Source organism: Dendrobates tinctorius, unplaced genomic scaffold (genome assembly GCF_039654945.1).
Source record: "Dendrobates tinctorius isolate UK_male_01 unplaced genomic scaffold, ASM3965494v1 ptg000212l, whole genome shotgun sequence".
NCBI classification, from domain to species: domain Eukaryota; kingdom Metazoa; phylum Chordata; class Amphibia; order Anura; family Dendrobatidae; genus Dendrobates; species Dendrobates tinctorius.
Genome location: NW_027361879.1, coordinates 632,342 through 653,770, shown reverse-complemented (window position 1 = coordinate 653,770; position 21,429 = coordinate 632,342). Strand labels below are relative to the sequence as shown.

At 43.1% G+C, this 21,429-nt stretch overlaps 1 protein-coding gene and 1 long non-coding RNA gene across 7 annotated transcripts in view; one reads left to right on the top strand and one right to left on the bottom strand.

Annotated features, from left to right (window-relative positions):
• AATK (apoptosis associated tyrosine kinase) overlaps positions 1-7,842 on the bottom strand; it is a 191,429-nt gene extending 183,587 nt beyond the window's left edge. For 5 of the 6 annotated variants that reach the window (XM_073554705.1, XM_073554706.1, XM_073554707.1 and 2 more), the window contains exon 1: positions 7,487-7,842. In XM_073554705.1, the coding sequence (XP_073410806.1) occupies positions 7,487-7,562 (76 nt within the window). In that variant the 5' untranslated portion in view covers positions 7,563-7,842. Of the gene's footprint in view, positions 1-7,077; positions 7,354-7,486 lie in introns of those variants that run through there. The other variant, XM_073554710.1, reaches the window with a different exon arrangement.
• A 5,080-nt stretch (positions 7,843-12,922) lies between these two features.
• Positions 12,923-21,429, top strand: part of LOC141058476 (uncharacterized) — a 30,222-nt gene continuing 21,715 nt past the window's right edge. Inside the window, exons 1-2 of the long non-coding RNA XR_012222180.1 lie at positions 12,923-13,180; positions 19,948-20,063. This is a non-coding gene — a long non-coding RNA (uncharacterized lncRNA). The remainder of the gene's footprint in view (positions 13,181-19,947; positions 20,064-21,429) is intronic.

Below are 21,429 nucleotides of genomic sequence, written 5' to 3'. Positions count from 1 at the left end.
CTATATAAATGGCAGTATAATTATATTACATACTTGGCAGTATATGTATATTATATACATGGCAGTATGCATCCACTATACACATGGCAGTATACTACGCTATATACATGGCAGTATGCGTACACTATACACATGGCAGTATACTACGCTATAGACATGGCAGTATGCGTACACTATACACATGGCAGTATACTACGCTATAGACATGGCAGTATACTACGCTATATACATGGCAGTATGAGTACGCTATACACATGGCAGTATACTACGCTATATACATGGCAGTATGCGTCCACTATACACATGGCAGTATGCGTACACTATACACATGGCAGTATACTACGCTATATACATGGCAGTATGCGTACACTGTACACATGGCAGTATGACTATATTACATACCTGGCAGTATTGCTACATGATATACATGGCGGTATATGTCCACTATATACATGGCATATGACTACATTACATACCTGGCAGTATATGTACATTATACACATGGCAGTATGCGTCCACTATACACATGGCAGTATACTACGCTATATACATGGCAGTATGCGTACACTGTACACATGGCAGTATTACTATATTACATACCCGGCAGTATTGCTACATGATATACATTGTGATATGTATTGTTGTCAGTTTACTATGCTGTATACATGGCAGTATAACTGTAGAATATACTTGGAAGTATGACTATATTATAAACATGGCAGTATAGCTACTCGTTATAGATGGCATTATGATTATATTTCCTGGCAGCATACTACATTATATACATGGCAGTATATGTCCATTATATACATGGCAGTATATGTCCATTATATACATGGCAGTATGACTATATTGCATACCTGGCAGTAAATGTTAAATGTACATTATATACATGGCAGTATATGTACATTATATACATGGCAGCATGACTAACTATATTACATACCTGGCGGTATTGCTACAATATACACGGTGGTATAAGTCCACTATATACATGTCAGTATTGCTACATTATATACATGATGGTATGCGTCCTCTGTACACATGACAGAATACTACACTATATACATGGCAGTATGATTATATTACATACCTGGCAGTACATGTACATTATATACATGGCAGTATGCATCCACTATACACATGGCAGTATACTACGCTATATAAATGGCAGTATAATTATATTACATACTTGGCAGTATATGTATATTATATACATGGCAGTATGCATCCACTATACACATGGCAGTATACTACGCTATATACATGGCAGTATGCGTACACTATACACATGGCAGTATACTACGCTATAGACATGGCAGTATGCGTACACTATACACATGGCAGTATACTACGCTATAGACATGGCAGTATACTACGCTATATACATGGCAGTATGAGTACGCTATACACATGGCAGTATACTACGCTATATACATGGCAGTATGCGTCCACTATACACATGGCAGTATGCGTACACTATACACATGGCAGTATACTACGCTATATACATGGCAGTATGCGTACACTGTACACATGGCAGTATGACTATATTACATACCTGGCAGTATTGCTACATGATATACATGGCGGTATATGTCCACTATATACATGGCATATGACTACATTACATACCTGGCAGTATATGTACATTATACACATGGCAGTATGCGTCCACTATACACATGGCAGTATACTACGCTATATACATGGCAGTATGCGTACACTGTACACATGGCAGTATTACTATATTACATACCCGGCAGTATTGCTACATGATATACATTGTGATATGTATTGTTGTCAGTTTACTATGCTGTATACATGGCAGTATAACTGTAGAATATACTTGGAAGTATGACTATATTATAAACATGGCAGTATAGCTACTCGTTATAGATGGCATTATGATTATATTTCCTGGCAGCATACTACATTATATACATGGCAGTATATGTCCATTATATACATGGCAGTATATGTCCATTATATACATGGCAGTATGACTATATTGCATACCTGGCAGTAAATGTTAAATGTACATTATATACATGGCAGTATATGTACATTATATACATGGCAGCATGACTAACTATATTACATACCTGGCGGTATTGCTACAATATACACGGTGGTATAAGTCCACTATATACATGTCAGTATTGCTACATTATATACATGATGGTATGCGTCCTCTGTACACATGACAGAATACTACACTATATACATGGCAGTATGATTATATTACATACCTGGCAGTACATGTACATTATATACATGGCAGTATGCATCCACTATACACATGGCAGTATACTACGCTATATAAATGGCAGTATAATTATATTACATACTTGGCAGTATATGTATATTATATACATGGCAGTATGCATCCACTATACACATGGCAGTATACTACGCTATATACATGGCAGTATGCGTACACTATACACATGGCAGTATACTACGCTATAGACATGGCAGTATGCGTACACTATACACATGGCAGTATACTACGCTATAGACATGGCAGTATACTACGCTATATACATGGCAGTATGAGTACGCTATACACATGGCAGTATACTACGCTATATACATGGCAGTATGCGTCCACTATACACATGGCAGTATGCGTACACTATACACATGGCAGTATACTACGCTATATACATGGCAGTATGCGTACACTGTACACATGGCAGTATGACTATATTACATACCTGGCAGTATTGCTACATGATATACATGGCGGTATATGTCCACTATATACATGGCATATGACTACATTACATACCTGGCAGTATATGTACATTATACACATGGCAGTATGCGTCCACTATACACATGGCAGTATACTACGCTATATACCTGGCAGTATGCGTCCACTATACACATGGCAGTATACTACGCTATATACCTGGCAGTATGCGTACACTATACACATGGCAGTGTACTACGCTATATACAAGGCAGTATACTACACTATACACATGGCAGTATACTACACTATATACTTGGCGGTATACGTCCACTATACACCTGGCTGTATACTACGCTATATACATGGCAGTATGCGTCCACTATACACATGGCAGTATACTACGCTATATACATGGCGTTATATATACGTTCACTCTATACATGGCAGTATACTACGCTATATACATGGTGTTATACGTCCACTATACACATGGCAGTATACTACACTATATACTTGGCGGTATACGTCCACTATACACCTGGCTGTATACTACGCTATACACATGGCAGTATACTACGCTATATACTTGGCAGTATACGTCCACTATACACATGGCAGTATACTACGCTATACACATGGCAGTATACTACACTATATACTTGGCGGTATACGTCCACTATACACCTGGCTGTATACTACGCTATACACATGGCAGTATACTACGCTATATACATGGCAGTATACTACGCTATATACTTGGCGGTATACTACACTATACACCTGGCTGTATACTACGCTATATACTTGGCGGTATACTACGCTATATACTTGGCGGTATACTACACTATATACTTGGCGGTATACTACACTATATACTTGGCGGTATACGTACACTATACACCTGGCTGTATACTACGCTATACACATGGCAGTATACTACGCTATATACTTGGCGGTATACGTCCACTATACACCTGGCTGTATACTACGCTATACACATGGCAGTATACTACACTATATACTTGGCGGTATACGTCCACTATACACCTGGCGGTATACGTCCACTATACACCTGGCTGTATACTACGCTATACACATGGCAGTATACTACGCTATATACATGGCAGTATACGTCCACTATACACATGGCAGTATACTACACTATATACTTGGCGGTATACGTCCACTATACACCTGGCTGTATACTACGCTATACACATGGCAGTATACTACGCTATATACATGGCAGTATACTACGCTATATACTTGGCGGTATACTACACTATACACCTGGCTGTATACTACGCTATATACTTGGCGGTATACTACACTATATACTTGGCGGTATACTACACTATATACTTGGCGGTATACGTACACTATACACCTGGCTGTATACTACGCTATACACATGGCAGTATACTACGCTATATACTTGGCGGTATACGTCCACTATACACCTGGCTGTATACTACGCTATACACATGGCAGTATACTACGCTATACACATGGCAGTATACTACACTATATACTTGGCGGTATACGTCCACTATACACCTGGCGGTATACGTCCACTATACACCTGGCGGTATACGTCCACTATACACCTGGCTGTATACTACGCTATACACATGGCAGTATACTACGCTATATACATGGCAGTATACGTCCACTATACACATGGCAGTATACTACGCTATACACATGGCAGTATACTACACTATATACTTGGCGGTATACGTCCACTATACACCTGGCTGTATACTACGCTATATACATGGCAGTATACTACGCTATATACATGGCAGTATACTACGCTATATACTTGGCGGTATACTACACTATACACCTGGCTGTATACTACGCTATATACTTGGCGGTATACTACACTATATACTTGGCGGTATACTACACTATATACTTGGCGGTATACGTACACTATACACCTGGCTGTATACTACGCTATACACATGGCAGTATACTACGCTATATACTTGGCGGTATACGTCCACTATACACCTGGCTGTATACTACGCTATACACATGGCAGTATACTACGCTATACACATGGCAGTATACTACACTATACACCTGGCGGTATACGTCCACTATACACCTGGCGGTATACGTCCACTATACACCTGGCTGTATACTACGCTATACACATGGCAGTATACTACGCTACATACTTGGCGGTATACTACGCTATATACTTGGCGGTATACGTCCACTATACACCTGGCAGTATACTACGCTATACACATGGCAGTATACTACGCTATACACGGCAGTATACTACACTATATACTTGGCGGTATATGTCCACTATACACCTGGCGGTATACGTCCACTATACACCTGGCTGTATACTACGCTATACACATGGCAGTATACTACGCTAGATACTTGGCGGTATACTACGCTATATACTTGGCGGTATACGTCCACTATACACCTGGCAGTATACTACGCTATACACATGGCAGTATACTACGCTATATACATGGCAGTATACTACGCTATATACATGGCAGTATACTACGCTATATACTTGGCGGTATACTACACTATACACCTGGCTGTATACTACGCTATACACATGGCAGTATACTACACTATATACATGGCAGTATACTACGCTATATACTTGGCGGTATACTACACTATACACCTGGCTGTATACTACGCTATACACATGGCAGTATACTACGCTATATACATGGCAGTATACTACGCTATATACTTGGCGGTATACTACACTATACACCTGGCTGTATACTACGCTATATACTTGGCGGTATACTACACTATATACTTGGCGGTATACTACACTATATACTTGGCGGTATACGTACACTATACACCTGGCTGTATACTACGCTATACACATGGCAGTATACTACGCTATATACTTGGCGGTATACGTCCACTATACACCTGGCTGTATACTACGCTATACACATGGCAGTATACTACGCTATACACATGGCAGTATACTACACTATATACTTGGCGGTATACGTCCACTATACACCTGGCGGTATACGTCCACTATACACCTGGCGGTATACGTCCACTATACACCTGGCTGTATACTACGCTATACACATGGCAGTATACTACGCTATATACATGGCAGTATACGTCCACTATACACATGGCAGTATACTACGCTATACACATGGCAGTATACTACACTATATACTTGGCGGTATACGTCCACTATACACCTGGCTGTATACTACGCTATATACATGGCAGTATACTACGCTATATACATGGCAGTATACTACGCTATATACTTGGCGGTATACTACACTATACACCTGGCTGTATACTACGCTATATACTTGGCGGTATACTACACTATATACTTGGCGGTATACTACACTATATACTTGGCGGTATACGTACACTATACACCTGGCTGTATACTACGCTATACACATGGCAGTATACTACGCTATATACTTGGCGGTATACGTCCACTATACACCTGGCTGTATACTACGCTATACACATGGCAGTATACTACGCTATACACATGGCAGTATACTACACTATACACCTGGCGGTATACGTCCACTATACACCTGGCGGTATACGTCCACTATACACCTGGCGGTATACGTCCACTATACACCTGGCTGTATACTACGCTATACACATGGCAGTATACTACGCTACATACTTGGCGGTATACTACGCTATATACTTGGCGGTATACGTCCACTATACACCTGGCAGTATACTACGCTATACACATGGCAGTATACTACGCTATACACGGCAGTATACTACACTATATACTTGGCGGTATATGTCCACTATACACCTGGCGGTATACGTCCACTATACACCTGGCTGTATACTACGCTATACACATGGCAGTATACTACGCTAGATACTTGGCGGTATACTACGCTATATACTTGGCGGTATACGTCCACTATACACCTGGCAGTATACTACGCTATACACATGGCAGTATACTACGCTATATACATGGCAGTATACTACGCTATATACATGGTAGTATACTACGCTATATACTTGGCGGTATACTACACTATACACCTGGCTGTATACTACGCTATACACATGGCAGTATACTACACTATATACATGGCAGTATACTACGCTATATACTTGGCGGTATACTACACTATACACCTGGCTGTATACTACGCTATACACATGGCAGTATGTGTCCACTACATACTTGGAAGCAGACAGCAGTATTGCAGAGCTGTAAGCTCCATTGCATTCCTCCAATATTCTTGTCTCCAGTGCTACATTGTATCCCAGCACTGTGGAGACATGACAGTGAGGACTCCAGTGTTTGACTGTACAATGAGGGGGAGGGGAATGATTACCTGGAATTTAGCTGATCCATCATCCATCCAGCCCCCAGCCCCCAGTGAGACCCAGCAGAGCTTGCATGTCATCTGTCTGATCCTGGAGCACTCAGCACTTAATCCACATGTAATTGTGCAGCCCCCTCTACAGTGCCCAGGCCAGAGGGAGCCCTCCCCAGCAGCTGCAATAGACTGCAACCCACCACAGGGTGCAATGACTGCAACAACCCCCAAAACAAGCCCAGAGCCAGCAGGTACCATCCAGAGCTCACAATCAATCCGCAGAAGGGAGGGCTATGCAGAAGGAGTGGGAGGGGAGTCTGGAGATCTGTCTCCTCCAGAATGGGTGGAAGGGGGAGCAAACAAACCAAATTCTAAGGCAAACAAATAGAAGCAAATCAAGAAAATAAAGGCTGCTCCAACTTACCAGAGTCAAAGTGGGAGCTAAAGGCAAAGCTGGGGGTGCAAAGGAAAGAGAAGGGCAGTGCAAATATCCATCCCATTGTCAGGCATTGAGCAGGGGGTAGTCACAGCAATGGGCAGCCCAGGATCAGTGCAGGAAGGATGCTTTGCAGGGCACTGGGGAGGTCTGCAGCAGCTGGCTTGGTCCTGTCATCCTTCACCAGTAGGTCCTGGCATCCTCCTCAATGCCTTCTAGTGAGGCTGCAATGCAAGAAGTAGGGTTGGCTATGCAGAAAAGGACAGATGCATATGGGAGCAGAGCTGTGCCAAGATGCCAGGGAGCTGTACCAATGACTTGTGTATCCCTCTCTGCCTCAGCTTTGATTCTTAGACTCACACACACACCTACCTAATTCCTCCCATACACATTGCAAGCACAGTGCTCTCCACTGTCCCCCGGCGGCGAAGCCCAGAACTGCACCTTGTAACTGTAGATCTTTTTTTAGAACTGCACTGAGGGATGTCTGACACCTGCACAAAAGTGTCCCTGCTGGAACAGAAGATGCAAATGAAGGTTTGGCACCCAGGTAAAAGACATGTGCCAGTGCCTTCAGTGTAATTGCACACAGCCATGGTCTCTTTGTCAGCTGCAGAGATGTAGTTGTGATAATAGCAGCAGTGTCCCCATTGCTCCATTGAAATGCATGTCCTATATAGCTGGATTAGTCATTAGTGTGTGCAGTGTGACTCAGACCTCCTGTTCACACTGAGAGCAATGATTTCTATGTACAGCCTAACCCCCACCCCAACTTCAATGCATTCCTATGTAGAGATGCACCTGCACCCAGCTGTTCCTGCTGCAGCCCTGTGTGTGGTCATCTGATGCCACAGTACAGACAGGAGATCGTGTGGGCGGCAAATGTCATTGCACTGGACCAGAACAGCTCTGACCCATCAAGGCATAGACCCAACAAGACCTCAGAAGGCTCCTGTGGTATCTGGCACCAGAACGTTGAAGTCATAATGTGATTTATAAGATCAGGCTGCCTTCCTCCATTCCTTCATGGTCCAGTTCTGGTGCTCACATGCCCATTGTAGCAGATTTCAGTGGTGATAAATGTTTGGCATAGGGTACATAGCCATATACACTGCATGCTGCAGTGCTCTGAGATCTGATGCCTTTTTATTATAGCTGCAGTCTGTGATGCTCTTCGTATTCTGACACCTTCCTATCATGGTTGAGATGCTCTGTGTTACGATATATTTTTATCATAACTGCGATGCTTGCGTTTTCTGACACCCTCCTATCATAGCTGTGATGCTCTGTTTGTTCTGACACCTTCCTATCATAGCTGTGATGCTCTGCGTGTTTTGACACCTCTCTATCATAGATGTGATGCTCTGTGTTCTGACACCTCTCTGCCATAGCTGCAATGCTCTGTGTTTTCTGACACCTTTCTATCATAGCTGTGATGCTCTGCGTGTTCTGACACCTTTCTATCATAGCTGTGATGCTCTGTGTTCTGACACCTCTCTGCCATAGCTGTGATGCTCTGTGTTTTCTGACACCTTTCTATCATAGCTGTGATGCTCTGCGTGTTCTGACACCTTTCTATCATAGCTGTGATGCTCTGTTGTTCTGACACCTTCCTATAATAGCTGTGATGCTCTGTGTTTTCGACACCTTTATATCATAGATGTGATGCTCTGTGTAGTTCTGACACCTTCCTATCATAGCTGTGATGCTCTGTGTTCTGACACATGTCTATCATAGCTGTGATGCTCTGTGTTTTCTGACACCTTTCTATCATAGCTGTGATGCTCTGCGTGTTCTGACACCTTTCTATCATAGCTGTGATGCTCTGTTGTTCTGACACCTTCCTATAATAGCTGTGATGCTCTGTGTTTTCGACACCTTTATATCATAGATGTGATGCTCTGTGTAGTTCTGACACCTTCCTATCATAGCTGTGATGCTCTGTGTTCTGACACCTGTCTATCATAGCTGTGATGCTCTGTGTTTTCTGACACCTTTCTATCATAGATGTGATGCTCTGTGTAGTTCTGACACCTTCCTATCATAGCTGTGATGCTCTGTGTGTTCTGACACCTGTCTATAATAGCTGTGATGCTCTGTGTTTTCTGACACCTTTCTATCATAGATGTGATGCTCTGTGTAGTTCTGACACCTTCCTATCATAGCTGCGATGCTCTGCGTGTTCTGACACCTTTCTATCATAGCTGCAATGCACTGTGTTGTGTCCTGACACCTTCCTATCATAGCTGTGATGCTCTACGTGTTCTGACACCTGTCTATCATAGATGTGATGCTCTGTGTAGTTCTGACACCTGTCTACCATAGCTGTGATGCTCTGTGTTCTGACACCTCTCTACCATAGCTGCAATGCTCTGTGTTTTCTGACACCTTTCTATCATAGCTGCAATGCACTGTGTTGTGTCCTGACACCTTTCTATCATAGTTGTGATGCTCTTTTTTCTGAGACCTTCCTATAATAGCTGCAATGCTCTGCCTGTTCTGACACCTTTCTATCATAGCTGCAATGCTCTTCTAGTCTTGACACCTTGCTATCATAAATGCGATGCTCCACATGTCCTGACACCTTTCTATCATAAGACACAGAAAAAACACACAGTATGACAAATGTGCATAAATACTCTGTTGTAAAATATATGTAACAGTAAGCAGCAAGTGCTAGTAAAAGATGTTAACAAAACCAGGGTATTTTGTTGATACTTTTTTTTGCAAAAAAAAGTACGCTGAGCCACTCTACCACGTCACGGTATACCCTTCTCGGAGCAGTCCTATCTAAGATATTTAAAACCTGATCATGTGAACAATACCTTCATGAGCAGGGTTCAGAAAGGTGCTGCCCGGTATGGGCTCGCTGGGCAAAATGGCTTTTTTTGTGCATGTGTCATGTGTTCTGAATCTATTGATTTCTTGCTTATGCAAGCTTTGGGAGATCCCCGCCTCTCTCTTTTGGGACATGCACATAAAAAGCCATTTTGCCCAGTGAGCCCATACTGGGCAGCACCTTTCTGAACCCTGCTCATGAAGGTATTGTTCACATGATCACGTTTTAAATATATTAGATAGGTCTGCTCCGAGAAGGGTATACTGTGACGTGGTGAAGTGACTTAGTGTACATTTTTTTGCAAAAAAAGTATCAACAAAATAGTTTGTAAGTTTTGTGATTACAGTACCTTATGTTGTTTAACCTTTGTGTGCACTTTTTGCCTATGACAATAGGCTCTGCTCGTGTGTGCACTTCATACTTATGCTAATAGGTTAATCCATGGGTCCTCAAACTATGGCCCGCGGGCCACATGCGGCCCGCCAAGGACTTTTATCCGGCCCCCCGCCAGGCCGACATTAAACTCATGAACTGCACTGATGACGTCACGCCGCCTGTGTGCCTGTGCAGGAAGAAGACTGAGATGAGCGGGCGCCTCTTCAGAACAGCGGGGGACATAGGTGAGTACTTTTTTTTTTTTTTTTAACACCGGGTCCTATTGGGGTCATTTACCTGCCTAATGGGGACATGTGCTGCCTAGTGGGGACATTTACCTGCCAATTGGGGACCTGTGCTGCCTAATGGGGACCTGTGCTGCCTAATGGGGACATTGACCTGCCTATTGGGGACCTGTGCTGCCTAATGGGGACCTGTGCCGCCTAATGGGGACATTTACCTGCCTAATGGGGACCTAATGGGGACATTTACCTGCCTAATGGGGACCTGTGCTGCCTAATGGGGACCTGTGCTGCCTAATGGGGACATTTACCTGCCTATTGGGGACCTGTGCTGCCTAATGGGGACCTGTGCTGCCTAATGGGGACATTTACCTGCCTAATGGGGACCTGTGCTGCCTAATGGGGACATTTTCCTGCCTAATGGGGACCTGTGCTGCCTATTGGGGACATTTACCTGCCTAATGGGGACATCTACCTGCCTATTGGGGACTTGTGCTGCCAAATGGGGGCCTGTGCTGCCTATTGGGGACATTTATCTGCCTATTGGGGACCTGTGCTGCATATTGGGGACCTGTGCTGCCTAATGGGGACCTGTGCTGCCTATTGGGGACATTTACCTGCCTAATGGGGACATGTGCTACCTAATGGGGACATTTACCTGCCAATTGGGGACCTGTGCTGCCTAATGGGGACATTTACCTGCCTATTGGGGACCTGTGCTGCCTAATTGGGACCTATGCCGCCTAATGGGGACATTTACCTGCCTAATGGGGACCTAATGGGGACATTTACCTGCCTAATGGGGACCTGTGCTGCCTAATGGGGACCTGTGCTGCCTAATGGGGACATTTACCTGCCTATTGGGGACCTGTGATGCCTAATGGGGACCTGTGCTGCCTAATGGGGACATTTACCTGCCTAATGGGGACCTGTGCTGCCTAATGGGGACATTTACCTGCCTATTGGGGACCTGTGCTGCCTAATGGGGACATTTTCCTGCCTAATGGGGACATCTACCTGCCTATTGGGGACTTGTGCTGCCTAATGGGGGCCTGTGCTGCCTATTGGGGACATTTACCTGCCTATTGGGGACCTGTGCTGCATATTGGGGACCTGTGCTGCCTAATGGGGACCTGTGCTGCCTATTGGGGACATTTACCTGCCTAATGGGGACATTTACCTGCCTAATGGGGACCTGTGCTGCCTATTGGGGACATTTACCTGCCTATTGGGGACCTGTGCTGCCTAATAGGGACCTGTGCTGCCTAATGGGAATATTTACCTGCCTATTGGGGACCTGTGCTGCCTAATGGGGACCTGTGCTGCCTAATGGGGACATTTACCTGCCTATTGGGGACCTGTGCTGCCTAATGGGGACATTTACCTGCCTAATGGGGACATTTACCTGCCTAATGGAGACCTGTGCTGCCTATTGGGGACATTTACCTGCCTATTGGGGACCTGTGCTGCCTAATGGGGACCTTTGCTGCCTATTGGGGACATTTACCTGCCTTTTGGGGACCTGTGCTGTCTATTGGGGACATTTACCTGCCTATTGGGGACCTATGCTGCCTATTGGGGACATTTACCTGTCTATTGGGGACCTGTGCTGCCTATTGGGGACATTTACCTGCCTATTGGAGACGTATGCTGCCTATTGGGGACATTTACCTGCCTTTTAGGGACCAATGCTGCCTATTGGGGATTCTTGCACCACACCAGTCTGAGCCTGAGGTAAAAGTGGAGTTCCACCAATATGGGCACTGGTGAGGCTGCATTGATAGGCACTGATCAGGCTGCATTGATGGGCACTGATCAGGCTGCATTGATGGGCACTGATCAGGCTGCGCTGATGGGCACTGATCAGGCTGCATTGATGGGCACTGATCAGGCTGCGCTGATGGGCACTGGTGAGGCTGCATTGATGGGCACTGGTGAGGCTGCATTGATGGGCACTGATCAGGCTGCATTGATGGGCACTGATCAGACTGCATTGATGGGCACTGATCAGAGTGCATTGATGGGCACTGATCAGGCTGCATTGATGGGCAGTGCAGTCTGTATGTCTCTGTGTGGGCAATTTTATTGCTGGTATATTGTTTTTGTAGCGCTGTATATATTTTGGAATTTTACTAATAGCAATTTTGAATCCCTAGGAAACAATGATATCAAGAAAGAGAAAAAATTGACTCGAAGTGTAGGATATTCGAAGAACCCAAAAAATCGGTAAGTTTGATGATTTAACTTCATTTTTAATATTGTATTTGTTCCTATTTTTGTTTTATTACTTCTGAATAAGATATGTGCAGTGTGCACAGGAATTTATTCATAATTTTTTTTAAACTATATTCCGGCCCTCCAACGGTCCAAGGGACCGTAATCTGGCCCCCTGTTTAAAAAGTTTGAGGACCCCTGGGTTAATCCATTATGTAATACAGCACTAGTGCACTTTTTCCAGCACCATACACTTTACCCTTTTGTTTCCTCACTTGAGGTCAAATGCTTATATTGGGCTTTAAATGTAAAACGGGGGTGTTTTATTTATTTTTGTGCTTGAACTGATTTAATATGCATTATCTCATATGTAAGGTGTAATTATTGTTATTTATGTCCTTTTTTTGCCTGCATTAGCAGTAATGCTCTGTTAATTAATTTTAATGTAATAAAATTTATTTGGTTTGCAAAAACTCTTTTTATCCCTAGTTCTTGCTTAATTGTCTTGACAGAGGGATTTGGGTGTATTAGTTGTAATTTGAGTTGTACTATACTTTTTCTTCCTACGATTGGGAATTTATTTGTGTTTACCTTTCTATCATAGCTGCAATGCTCTGTGTGACCTGACTCCTTTCTATCATAGCTGCAATGCTCTGTGTGACCTGACTCCTTTCTATCATAGCTGCAATGCTCTGCGTGTCTTGACATATTTCTATCATAGCTGCAATGCTCTGCATATTCTGACACCTTCATCAGTTCACCTCGTATAATCCCTTGTAGCTCAGACTGCACTGTTACTACCGTCCAGAGCCACAAATAGAAATTATATTGATGCTTTCCTATGAAATATTAATTGTGTCTCCCGAGTGCTGAGTCGCCATTTTTACCTAATTATTTTGCATCCCTGTCTGAGCAGTTTGATAAGCACAACACTTCTATAGTCTGATATGATTTAGGTTACCATCCTTAGCCCCACCTCTGTCTGCAGATATAGCAGCGGCCATGATGGCTGCCCCTCTATGTTAATAGCATAGTGTGACCATTCTCATTCTCGTCTGAAGCAGCGATTTCCCATGCAGTGGCTGCAGCTATCAGGAAAAATCATAGGGTCTCATGGCAAAATTTACAGTAGATTACACCCGATGTGTATTCTGGGGGAGCAAAAGAGAAGAATCTCCAGCAATTAAAACTGAATAGACTGTGATAATTGACTGCCTACTGTCACCACTAGGGGGAGCGCATAGTAAATGGTCTCAATTGAAGCTGTATAGAGGTACAGTTAGGTCCATATATATTTGGACAGAGACAACATTTTTCTAATCTTGGCTCTAGACATTACCACAATGAATTTTAAACAAAACAATTGAGATGCAGTTGAAGTTCAGACTTTCAGCTTTCATTTTAGGGTATCCACATTAAAATTGGATGAAGGGTTTAGGAGTTTCAGCTTCTTAACATGTGCCATCCTGTTTTTAACCCCTTTCCTACAATGGACGTAATATTCCGTCCATGTGACCCTGGACCTAATTCCCATGGACGGAATATTACGTCATAGCGATCAGCGGTGCCCACATGGTGAGCGCCGCAGATCGCGGCCTGGTGTCAGCTGATTATCACAGCTGACACCCGGCACAATGTCTCAGGGGTGGTCACGGACCGCCCTCGACATGTTAACCCCTTGCACACCGCGATCAAACACGATCGCGGTGTACCGGGGGTTAAAGGGAAGCATCGGCAGGGAGGGGGCTCCCTCCGTGCTTCCCTGATCCCCCCACAGCAGCGCAATGTGCAGTGCTGCTGTGGGGGTCTCTTTCCCTACAGGCCCCCGGATCCAAGATGGCGACAGGACCTTCGGGGGCCTGCAGGGAGCTGGCTTTCTCAGTGCCTGCAAAGCGCAGGAACGAAGAAGCCTTGTGCAGTGCCTGTGACAGATCGCTGATCTGTCACAGTGATCTGTGATGTGACAGATCAGCGATCTGTCACATGACAGTTATGTCCCCCCTGGGACAATGTAATAAAGTTTAAAAAAAAAAAAAATTGTAAAAATAATTTTAAAAAAATCGCTAAATAAATTAAAAAAATATATATATTCCCTAATAAATTCATTTTTTGGAAATAAAAAAACAAACAATAAAAGTACATATATTTGGTATTGCCGCATCCGTAACGACTCGCCCTATAAAACTGTCCCATTAGTTAACCCCTTTAGCGAACCCCTTAAAAAATTAAAAATAAAAAACGAAGCAAAAAATAATGATTTAATATCATACAGCCGAACAAAAAGTGCAATAACGCGCGATCAAAAAGACGCATATAAATATCCATGGTACTGCTGAAACCATCATCTTGTCCCACAAAAAATGAGCCACCATACAGCATCATCAGCGAAAAAATAAAAAAGTTATAGCTCGCAGAATAAAGCGATGCAAAAATAATTATTTTTTATATAAAATTGTTTTCATTGCATAAAAGCGCCAAAACATAAAGACCTAAATGAGGTATCGCTGTAACCGTACTGACCCGAAGAATAAAAGCGCTTTATCAATTTTTCCACAGGCGGAACGGTGTAAACGCACCCCCCCAAAAGAAATTCATGAAACGCTGGTTTTTATTCATTATGCGTCCCAAAAATCAGAATAAAAAGCGATCAAAAGATGTCACATGCCCGGAAATGATACCAATAAAAACGTCAACTCGTCCCGCAAAAAATAAGACCTCACATGACTCGGTGGGTCAAAATATGGAAAAATTATAGCTCTCAATATGTGGTGATGCAAAAACTATTTTTACAATAAAAAGCGTCTTTTAGCGTGCGACAGCTGCCAAACAAAAACCGCCATAAATAGTAAATCAAACCCCCGGTTATCACCCCCTTAGTTAGGGAAAAATAATAAAATTAAAAGAAAATGTATTTATTTCCATTTTCCCGCTAGGGTTAGGGCTAGGGCTAGGGCTAGGGTTAGGGCTGAGATAAGGGTTAGGGGTGTGTTGGGGTTAGGGTTGGAGTTAGAATTGGGGGTTTCCACTGTTTGGGCACATCAGGTGCTCTCCAAATGCAACATGGCGTCTGATCTCAATTCCAGCCAATTCTGCGTTGAAAAAGTCAAATGGTGCTCCTTCCCTTCCAAGCTCTGCCATGCGCCCAAACAGTGTTTTACCCCCACATATGGGGTATCAGCCTACTCAGGACAAATTGCAAAACAACTTTTGGGGTCCAATTTCTCCTGTTACCCTTAGGAAAATAAAAAATTGGGGGCAAAAATATCATTTTTGTGGAAAAAAATGATTTTTTATTTTCACGCCCAGGCATTATAAACTTCTGTGAAGCACTTAGGGGTTCAAAGTGCTCACCACACATCTAGATAAGTTCCGCGAGGGGTTCAGTTTCCAAAATGGGGTCACTTGTGGGGAGTTTCAATAGTTTAGGTACATCAGGGGCTCTCCAAACGCACATGACACCCGCAGACCATTCCATCAAAGTCTGCATTCCAAAACATCACTTGTTCCCTTCCGAGCCCCGACATGTGCCCATACAGTAGTTTTCTCCCACATATGGGGTATCAGCGTACTCAGGACAAATTGGACAACAACTTTTGGGGTCCAATTTCTCCTGTTACCCTTGGGAAAATAAAAAAATGGTGACTAAAAGATCATGTTTGTTGAAAAAATGCAATTTTTTTTATTTTCACACCCGGTCGTTATAAACTTTTGTGAAGCACTGGGGGTTTCAAAGTGCTCACCACACATCTAGATAAGTTCCTTAGGGGGTCTAGTTTCCAAAATGGGGTCACTTGTGGGGGGTTTCCACTGTTTAGGTACATCAGGAACTCTCCAAACGCGACATGTGTCCGATCTCAATTCCAGCCAAAAACGTCAAATGGCGCTGCTTTCCTTCCGAGCTCTGCCATGTGTCCAAATAGTGGTTTACCCCCACATGTGGGGTATCAGTGTACTCAGGACAAATTGCACAATATCTTTTAGGGTCCTGTTACCCTTGGAAAAATAAGAATTGAGGGTGAAAAGATCATTTTTTTGGAAAAAATATGATTTTTTTAATTGTACGGCTGTACGTTATAAACTTCTGTGAAGCCCTTGGGGGTTCAAAGTTCTCACCACACATCTAGATAAGTTCCTTGGGGGTCTAGTTTCCAAAATGGGGTCACTTGTGGGGGGTTTCCACTGTTTAGGTACATCAGGGGCTCTCCAAACGTGACATGGCGTCCGATCTGAATTCCAGCCAATTTTGCACTGAAAAAGTCAAACGGCGCTCCTTCCCTTCTGAGCTCTGCTATGCGCTGAAACAGTGGTCCTCCTACATATCAGGTATCGGCGTACTCAGGACAAACTGCACAATAACTTTTGTGTCCAATTTCTCCTGTTAACCTTGGTAAAATAAAAAAAATTGAACCTGAATTATTTTTTGTGTGAAAAAAAGTTAAATATTCATTTTTTTTTAAATATTCAAAAAAATTCCTGTGACGTACGTGAAGGGTTAATAAACTTCTTGAATGTGGTTTTGAGCACCTTAAGGGGTGCAGTTTTTAGAATGGTGTCACTTTTGGGTATTTTCTATCATATAGACCCCTTAAAGTGGCTTCAAATGTGATGTGGTGCGTAAAAATAAAATGGTATTGCAAAAATGAGAAATCGCTAGTCAACTTTTAACCCTTATAACTTCCTAACAAAAAAAAATTTTGGTTCCAAAATTGTGCTGATGTAAAGTAAACATGTGGGAAGTGTTATTTATTAAGTTTTTTTGTGTACCGTATCTCTGTAATTGGACAATTGACTCCAAGGCTATTTCATGGACAGGTGTGGGCAATCCCTTTGTTATGTCATTCTCAATTAAGCAGATAAAAGGCCTGGAGTTCATTTGAGGTGTGGTGCTTGCATTTGGAAGGTTTTGCTGTGAAAGAAACATGCAGTCAAAGGAGCTCTCCATGCAGGTGAAACACGCCATCCTTAAGCTGCAAAAAACAGAATAAACCCATCTGAGAAATTGCTACAACATTAGGAGTAGCAAAATCTACAGTTTGGTACATCCTGAGAAAGAAAGAAAGCACTGGTGAACTCATCAATGCAAAAAGACCTGGGCGCCCACGGAAGACAACAGTGGTGGATGATCGCAGTATAATCTCCATGGTGAAGAGAAACCCCTTCACAACAGCCAACCAAGTGAACAACCCTCTCCAGGAGGTAGGCGTATCAATATCCAAATCTACCATAAAGAGAAGACTGCATGAAAGTAAATACAGAGGGTTCACTGCACGGTGCAAGCCACTCATAAGCATCAAGAATCAAAAGGCTAGACTGGACTTTGCTAAAAAACATCTAAAAAGCCAGCACAGTTCTGGAAGAACATTCTTTGGACAGATGAAACCAAAATCAAACTCTACCAGAATGATGGAAAGAGAAAAGTATGGTGAAGGCGTTGTACAGCTCATGATCCAAAGCATACCACATCATCTGTAAAACACGGCGGAGGCAGTGTGATGGCTTGGGTATGCATGGCTGCCAGTGGCACTGGGTCATTAGTGTTTATTGATGATGTGACACAGGACAGAAGCAGCTGAATGAATTCTGAGGTATTCAGAGCCATACTGTGTGCTCAGATCCAGCCAAACTGATTGGTCGTCGTTTTATACTACAGATGGACAATGACCCAAAACATAAAGCCAAAGCAACCCAGGAGTTTATTAAAGCAAAGAAGTGGAATATTCTTGAATGGCCAAGTCAGTCACCTGATCTCAACCCAATTGAGCATGCATTTCACTTGTTAAAGACTAAACTTCAGACAGAAAGGCCCACAAACAAACAGCAACTGAAAACCACCGCAGTGAAGGCCTGGCAGAGCATCAAAAAGGAGGAAACAACGTCTGGTGATGTCCATGAGTTCAAGACTTCAGACAGTCATTGCCAACAAAGGGTTTTCAACCAAGTACTAGAAATGAACATTTTATTTACAATTATTTAATCTGTCCAATTACTTTTGGTCCCTTTAAAAACAGGGTGGCACAAGTTAAGGAGCTGAAACTCCTAAACCCTTCATCCAATTTTAATGTGGATACCCTCAAATGAAAGCTGAAAGTCTGAACTTCAACTGCATCTGAATTGTTTTGTTTAAAATTCATTGTGGTAATGTCTAGAACCAAAATTAGAAAAATGTTGTCTCTGTCCAAATATATATATATGGACCTAACTGTATATTCAGTGTGCTTCTCCTGGTGGTGGCTGCAGGAAAGCTGATTTTTACCGTCTCTGGGTCCACTAAACACCAAATAGTAGTGGAATTGCCTGTCTCTATGACAGGTACTTGTTAAATCAAGATACTTTTATATGTATGCTGTTTATGCAGATTAGGCATAGGGCATTTATTCCTTGGGTCTGTTGTCTGATGTGCTGAATTATTGGATATTTAGAATTATCAGGCATGATAGAATACAATTATATACACTGTGGCTTGTTTAGTGTACCAGGGTAGTCAGCCATTCCAAACTGATCACGTATTGTCAGTAGTAGGTGGCTAGAAATGAAGCAGCTGTCAATTCATGGCTCATCATTTTCCTGGCCAGATTGCACAATTTCACGGTGCCTTGGCCAGGACATATGTAATGTGATTCAGAATTGGCAGCACTGACTAATGACACGTCATTCTGTGAAGTAAGAAAATAACCCTGAAAAGATGCACAGATGTAGCAGTGTTGGAGTATTTCTGATATAGCATGTTTATCATCAGGCAAAATATGTTATTTTCAACCATACACTTTTTGATGTCATAGAGGAAAGTTACATAACAAGAGTGTTCAGGGTCTGGACAGCAAAGTCGTCATGGTGGACTGGGCTGGATGAGGACATAAAGTGAAAGACAATGATTCCAACCAGAGAAAACATGCATGTGAGTTACTGGATTTAATGTAGACTATTCTTCTTTTGACTGGACCTGCAGCCTGATGATACTGCACAGAGCACCTGTGTAGAAGTCATACAGTGGATATAAAAAGTCTACACACCCCTGTTAAAATGCCAGGTTTATGCCACGTAAAAAAATCATACCAAAAATAAAAATTTCAGAACTTTTCCCACTTTTATTGCCTCCCATCATCTGTACAAATCCATTGAGAAACAAACTGAAATCATTTTGAAGGGGACAATAAAAGTAAAGAACTAAATAGTGGGGTTGTATAACTGTATCACATTTAAACTGTAAATAGTATAACCATTTACTGACATCCGCCATATATGTACGGTGCAAGTAGATAATGGGTGTATGGAGCGGGCTCATGGGGTGAGCCTGCTCCATACCTGGCAGCTGTGACTTGACACACAGCCAGGACTTGGCTCTAACAGACGCGGGTTGAAAGTCTGACTGCTGCTTTAACAGCGCACTGGCAGTTGGGGCCTCATGACACCGTTTGCAGGGCACCAGTGGGTTGTTAAGAGAACAGGTCCAGAGTGAAGCGACGAATGTGAGTGCCAGCTCAATTACATCACATTTGTTTGCCCTGGGACCAGTCGCTGTCTGCTGCTGGACTTGCTGAGGTAAGGTGAATACATGATGCTTATTTTTTCTTTTAAAATTTTGCTGTGGCCATAAAGTGTGGGGATCCTGCAAAAATAGTGGGGGCTACTAACGAAACCTCTACTAAGGAGGCCCCCATAAATAGTAGGGGCTACTAAGGGGAGGCCATCATACATAGTGTGGGCTACTAAGGGGGCTATCATAGACTGTGTGGGCTACTAAGGGGGCAATCACAGTGTGGTGGCGATAAGGGTGCCATGACAGTGTGGTGACTACTAAGGGGGCCATGACACAGTGTGGGGGCTAACAAATGGGTCATGATACAGAGCGGTGGCTACTTAGGGGGCCATAATACAGAGTGGGGATTACATAAAGGGTCATCATACTGTGTGTTGGTTACTAAGGAAATCATGACACTATGTTTGCGCTGATGAATGAGTCATGATAAAGAGTGGCGGCTATTTAGGGGGCCATGATATAGTGGGGGTTACTGACAGGGTCATCATATAGTGTTGGGGCTATTGAGGGGGCCATGATACAGTGTGAGGGTTACTAAGGGAGGCATGACAGTGTGGAGGCTACTAAAGGGCCGTTATCAGAGTGAGGGTTACTTAGGGGGGTCATGAAACAGTATGGGGGCTACTGAGGGAGTCATCATACAGTATAGGGGCTACTGAGGTGGCCATCATACAGTGTGGGGGCTACTGCAAGCGCCATCATTCACTGAGGGGGCCACATTTGT